At 39.6% G+C, this 6,417-nt stretch overlaps 1 protein-coding gene across 4 annotated transcripts in view; it reads left to right on the forward strand.

The window, feature by feature from the left end:
• Positions 1–5,422: 5,422 nt before the first annotated feature.
• Positions 5,423–6,417, forward strand: part of slc8a2a (solute carrier family 8 member 2a) — a 10,016-nt gene continuing 9,021 nt past the window's right edge. For all 4 annotated transcript variants that reach the window (XM_020587080.1, XM_020587081.1, XM_020587082.1 and 1 more), the window contains exons 1-2: positions 5,423–5,814; positions 5,957–6,094. In XM_020587080.1, the coding sequence (XP_020442736.1) occupies positions 5,470–5,814; positions 5,957–6,094 (483 nt within the window). In that variant the 5' untranslated portion in view covers positions 5,423–5,469. The remainder of the gene's footprint in view (positions 5,815–5,956; positions 6,095–6,417) is intronic.

A 6,417-nucleotide genomic window follows, 5' to 3' on the forward strand; every position in this document is an offset into this window, starting at 1 on the left:
GCCTTCTTTGATCTGTCCTTTATGAATTGCTTGTATAACGCATTCTTCTTTTTGCATGCATTCTGTAATCCCTTGCTCATCCACAGTCTCCCACTGTAATTCCTTTTATTTTTATACTGCTTACGAGGATAGTTCCTGTCATATACATTCTTAAATATATTTAAAAATTGTTCATATGCTTTATCTAAGTCATCCTCTCTGTAAACCGATTCCCAGTTTTGCCCCATAAAATCCTCTTTTAGCCTCCTTACAGCATGTTCATCCGTCACCCTCCTATAGAAAAGATTTGTTTTTGGCCTCTCTCTTCTATACTGGCCCTCATAAACCACAAATACTGGTAGATGATCACTGATATCATTTATAAGTAATCCACTTGTCATTTTGCTGTCAATAACATTGGTAAATATATTATCTATTAGTGTTGCATGCTGGGTTGTTACTCTACTTGGTTTTGTAATTTTTGGGTATAAACTGCATCTATATATTGTGTTAATAAACTCCTCAGTTCCTGTGTGCTTGTTAGGATTCAACAAATCTATATTAAAGTCACCACATATGAACATTAATTTATGACTTATTGACGAGTAATTTTCTTCCATCCAGTCATTAAATTTTTCTATGCTGGCTCCAGGTGCTCTATAAATACAGTTTATTACAACATTTTTCTTTTTTTCCACGAGTATTTCTACAGTCACACACTCCAGCAAATTATCCACCACCCTTGACATTTTCTCCACTTTCTTATAACAAAAGTTTTAATCATACACATAAACTAAGTGATCAAGATGTGTCAGATTGCCTACAATACAAAGTCAGTTTTGATCAGAGGTGGCTCTAGTAATGACTTTGGTTTATAGTTAATTAATTAATGAAGTAAATTAATTTACAAATGACACACCTTGCAGTGAAAATCTGGAACGGCTATGCTCGGGTAGAGTGAGTTAACTTCTGATCACAGGGTTGGTGGTTTGATTCTCGATCTCCCCAGTCCAAATGGCAAAGTGTCCTTGGCCAAGAAACTGAACCCTAAGTTGCATCTGATGGCCAGGCCAGCTCCTTGCATGGCAGCTCCACCACTATTGGTGTGTGTGTGTGTGTGTGTGTGTGTGTGTGTGAGTGGGTGGATCTGTAAAGCACTTTGTAAGGTTGAAAAGTGCTATATGAGTGCAGTCCATTTACCATTTATCCTTAGGATACTTTGGGCTATGTTCTCCTGGATGTTGCCTTGAGGTGGCAGCCAAGCAGATGAGGTTTTGAAAAGGCTGTTAATGGCTTTGGAGTTAGTCTTGTGATCTTTGTCAATCTGCATAGAAAATGATGCTCAAGCTCTACAGTTAATGAAGTTTCTTTCTGTTGGTGATGGAGTGGTGATTGAGGGTGTGTGTGCAGGTGTGTTTACACAGACACATTTCAGGTGCTTACTTCATTAGTTGTCTTTGGATTCCTTGGGGCAGAACTGATCTTATTAGTGTCATCTTTTGGTTCACTGGAGCAAAATTGGGAAGACACTGACTCCCCAAGTCTTAAGCTGTTCTTGGCAATTAAGCAGCATTTTGTGTCACCTTTAAATAGGAGAGCATTTACTTCTTGTTATTGCTCCTTCAATCAGTCATCACATCTGAGTGCTCTGCATGTCAAAAGTAACATCCATTATTTGAGTTTACCCCACCGTGAGGGTTCAGGCAAGAAATATTAAACTGTAAAAGTGCTAACTCCCTTTTTGTTTGCACTCTTAACAGTGTAAGCTAACGCAAGGCAATCACTTGCCTGTGGTGCTGACAGATAGTGGCCATGTCAGAGGCAACAAGGGAGATGAGCTGTCAACCAGCTCACTGATCCTGTGTGAGAAGTGGACAAGGAGACTACAGACATGTCCTCCAGGCAAAAGAAAGGCTTGTAAGAAGAGACAGCTTCACTATATGTTGTACAGTAGCCTTTCTATATGAACATGTACAGTATGGCTGTGCAATATTTTTTCTCCTTTTTGAACCAACAGTTTGACCAGTGAACATCACTCCTGGAACCAAATCAAATCAAAAAAGAGCTGACCTGAATTAGTATCACTGCAGAGGAAAGCTCTGATCTTTCGTTGGCTAGGGAGTGGCAACAGTCTGCCAATTTATTGACCTATTTACTTAATCTCTCACGTGGAAGGACTAAATTCACCTGGCTAATAAATCTGTGAGTTTCAACAAGCAAATGCTGTTTACAGAGCTGCTTGTAGGTGACATGAAAGAAAAAATATCCTTCTATATTTAGATGAATGCATTAATCAATAATGCATCAACACCGGCTTCCTGATTAGCTAGCACTCATCTACTGTATTGCATTCTACAGTTGACAGAATAAATTTATGCCTGTGTATCAATGTACGAGTCTAAAGAATGTTAGAAAGAATGTGTCTTATAGCCCAGGAACAATAAAAATGTTTAATACTAACTCTGTTGTTTACTGTTTGGTTCATGTTAATATTTTTGCTTTCATGTGAGTTGTAGACTTGGCAGTTATGCGGCTGTCGTGTGTTGTGTCGCATAACTATTGTTTTCCAAATATGATGACGGAGGAAGTTATTTATGGTTAAACTACCCCCACCCCCACCTTAGCACCCTCTGGTATAAGGTGGCTCTCTGTCTGAGGTTGTGGTAACCATAGCAGGCCTTGGAAAGTGAAATGTGATGCGGTGGGCCGTCTGGTCTGTTTCTGAATCACAACTCCATAATGAGCTGGTTGAGCTCAGGCTACATCAAAGATGCAGCACCACCGTATCTGTTTCAACTCGCAGTGCACAATAGTGCGGTTTCTCCTGTGCCGGTATGAGTGGAGGCGGTTAGTGACTGAAAACGTTTTACCATCCTGCTGTACTCACATCCATACATGTCCATTCTTAGATGACCTCCCCCTGTAAACTGTCTGCTCTGCTCTCCTTTAATCACACAGGTGCTCAATCATGACCAACATTTGGGAAAATGAATAAAGAATTTCTAGTCTTTCCATAAAGTGAAAATATGGTTTCATAGTACAAAATTATCTGAAGAATTGTTTTTTTTTTTTTGATAGACAACAGTGTCAGTAAGACGTGTCGTTGAAATCTGTAGAATGTTAAGCAGCATCACAACTCACATATTAGTTATAATAACTGTAATGGTCAACAAATAACTTATGGTAGCACACAAGGGTTACTAGTGCAGCTTAAGGTTAGCTTAATTGGTAATGATCTGGATAATAAAGAAGGTAGGTAATTTGCTTAAGAGTGCAGTCATTATATGGAGATTTCTTGGCAAATTGCAATATGTACCAAATTTTTTCTCTTTTTATTTTCACATAATAGTCCAAAAGTTCTCAAGTCACTAATATTTTTATGAGGTTCCAAAAGTTTGCCTAGAATCAAGAAGAGTTTTCACACCGTGTTGACATAGTGCTGCAGGCACAGAAACTCTGCCTGAGCAGTAAATTAGTGCTTAATCATTCTTACCACTGGGGTTCAGTGATTAGTGCCAGAGAATGGTAACCACAGGAGCTGCATGGCTTAACAGTCTGACTCAGAGGTCACTCTGATAGACTGATGTGACAACTCGTGTCAGTTTACTTTTGACTGCTAATAGCAGGCCTGTGTGTTAGTGGCAATCCATCATTGCTGACTATCCAGGCCAGTCCCAAAAGACATCCATCCTTGATATGAATGTTAGTTTGTGGCTGATCGTCACCTGGTGTCAGTAGGATTACCATACAGGGAGTAAAGATGCTTGTGGCAGGTGTTAGTAATGCACATTCACACTCACTGTTGCTCATGAAACAGATGCAGTATGTTTATGGTTTAGTTTTACAGGATGAAGAGATTATGCTTTGAGTAAGAACTCACTTTAATGTACAGAGATGTTTTCTATCCAGTCTCTAAATACTGAGCTGGTGCACATTTTATAAAATGGGTAGTATTAAATCTCACGCTGTTAGTTTTGTTGTACTTCCTGTTACTCACCTTGTGTCCCTTCTTTATTATCTGATTCTGCCCCTTTCCCTTGTCTGTTGTTTTCTGGAATGGCTACTCTGTTCTTGTCTACTGCTTCACTTTAACTGTTCTCTTGGAATCTCTGTACTAATGATAAATTGGTTTGATGGAAAGAACTTGTGGTTTGTGACTTTGGACAAGGTCTTTATTGAGAAGACTGTTTGCTGTGTACCTGAGCACAGTACAAGCAATGTTTATAACTTACTGATGAAGTCTTCATTAAACATATTAAATGCTCCCAGGCTTCCTGTGTCCAAAACCGCAGCTGTTAAAATGCACTAGTTCTTGGAAAAGCTACCTACTATTTGTAGGAATAGTAGTCTGAAGTGTTTTCTTGCAAGAGACTGGAAGTGCTTCAGGAGAAGATGTAGTTTTATTGCCTCAGGTGTGTGCAAGTAAAGCACTATAAAGCAGTTGAAAGGTTTTTCTGGGTAACATGCTGTATTTGTTCTAATGTTTCCCATGCTGTGGCGATGGGCACTGGTGAGAAACTTGGCAGTTAAAAAGTAATGTACTGTGCTACGATGGTATGAAGGTTTTAGCTTATGCTTGTCCATAATTACCTTTGCATCCACAGTAATGTTTGTATTGTTTAGATGACCGAAAGGAGACTACTCAGGCATGTAAGACCCCAAGACCTTCTCTGTGTAATAGGCTAAGAAAATCAATGCTCAATTAGATTTTTTTCCCCAGTTTTTTTGGCCTTCCAAAGTTTTGTTCTCAATTGCTATGGGGAAAGATTAACAATGTTCTGACGTCCGCTGCTGAGTATATATCATAAGAAATAAATGATGTCTTTGAAATGATTTTTACTCTGAGATGTTTTTTCATCCAAACGACATATTTTAGCTAAAAACTACTGAAATATCCAGCCTTTTATTTTTCTGGGTTCAGGAGGATATGCTTTTATGAGTTTCATAGGCAGAAGCAGTCTTAACTAATAGATATACACTCACGACCACTTTATTAGGTACACCTGTACAATTGTATGCACTTCAGTGCAACATTTCTTCTTTAACATCTGTGTTTATGAAGCTGAAAATGTTTCACGTGAAATAGTCATAAAAGTATACATTCAATTATATGTTTATTATTGAAGTCATAGTTAAAGGTGGTGTACTGGACTGCATTATATTCAGAGGTGTCTCTATATTTTTGTCCTCCCCAGCTACATACTTGAGAGGGTCAGAATATTAAGAACACCTCTGAATATAATGCATATCAACAATTTGAGCTTCATAAACAAATGTTAAGGCAGAGGTGTTGCACTGAAGTGCATACAATTGTAGAGGTGTACCTAATAAAGTGGCTGGCCATTGTATAGTATTCTGTTACACCTCATTGCATCTCTCTCTCTCTTTCTCTTTCTCGTTTTTTAAGAATAATTATGTTTCCCTCTGTGTCTCTAGGAGAGTCTCCTGACCTATCAGTGATACCAAGGCTCCTCCTGACTAAGGGATATCATGGGGACCCTCCCTGTTCACCTTTCCCCAGTCCTTTTCCTCCTCTCTCTTTTCCTCCTGTCCCACCCCTGCACTTCCTTTCGGCCACAGGTTGTGGAGCGAACGACTGGCCCAGAGCATCCTCAGCCCACGGGTAATGCTACAGGGACTGGAAAGCGGTCATGTTCAGACGTAGTGGTGTGTAAACCCGGTATCCTGCTGCCTGTGTGGTTACCACTCAACCCTCCACTGGGAGAGCAGGCAGGGAGGGCTATCATCTACTTCCTCTGTCTCATGTACACGTTCCTCGGTGTGTCCATTATTGCAGATCGCTTCATGGCATCCATAGAAGTCATCACCTCTCAGGTATTGTTTAACCTAATGCTTTGGTTCCAGATGTCATGCATTCTCATTAGTTTTGTATGCTGTGTTATTCACACTGCATGTTGTCTACATGGATTCAGTGGTAACAGCATCACTGACAGTTTACAAATGCCTGTTCCTGTAGGAGAAAGAGGTGACTATCACCAAACCTAATGGTGAAACCACAGTAACTACAGTGAGGATCTGGAATGAGACTGTGTCCAACCTCACACTCATGGCCCTGGGCTCCTCTGCACCTGAAATCCTGCTTTCTGTTATTGAGGTGCACATTTAGTGTGTGTTAAAAGCATCTTTAATGTCGTCACACAACTAACAGTTGTGTTTCTTTGTGAATGTGTTGTTCATACATCCTTCAAGAAAACCAGAAATTTCCTTCCATTTAAAGTTTTTAAAATACTTGCACCTCTCAGATTGTCATGAAACACTGTGACTTGCAGCTGTGGTGTAAATAAATGAAAATGTGCAGTAAGTGCAATTTTGCAGCTTTTTTCAGTCTGAAATTAAATCAACCCTATTGTCACTGTTATATTGATATTATGCCGCCGCGCCGGCAACAACTGTGGCAGGAGACATTATATTTTTGGG

Source organism: Monopterus albus, unplaced genomic scaffold (assembly GCF_001952655.1).
Source record: "Monopterus albus unplaced genomic scaffold, M_albus_1.0 scaffold438.1, whole genome shotgun sequence".
In the NCBI taxonomy this organism is placed as follows: Eukaryota; Metazoa; Chordata; class Actinopteri; order Synbranchiformes; family Synbranchidae; genus Monopterus; species Monopterus albus.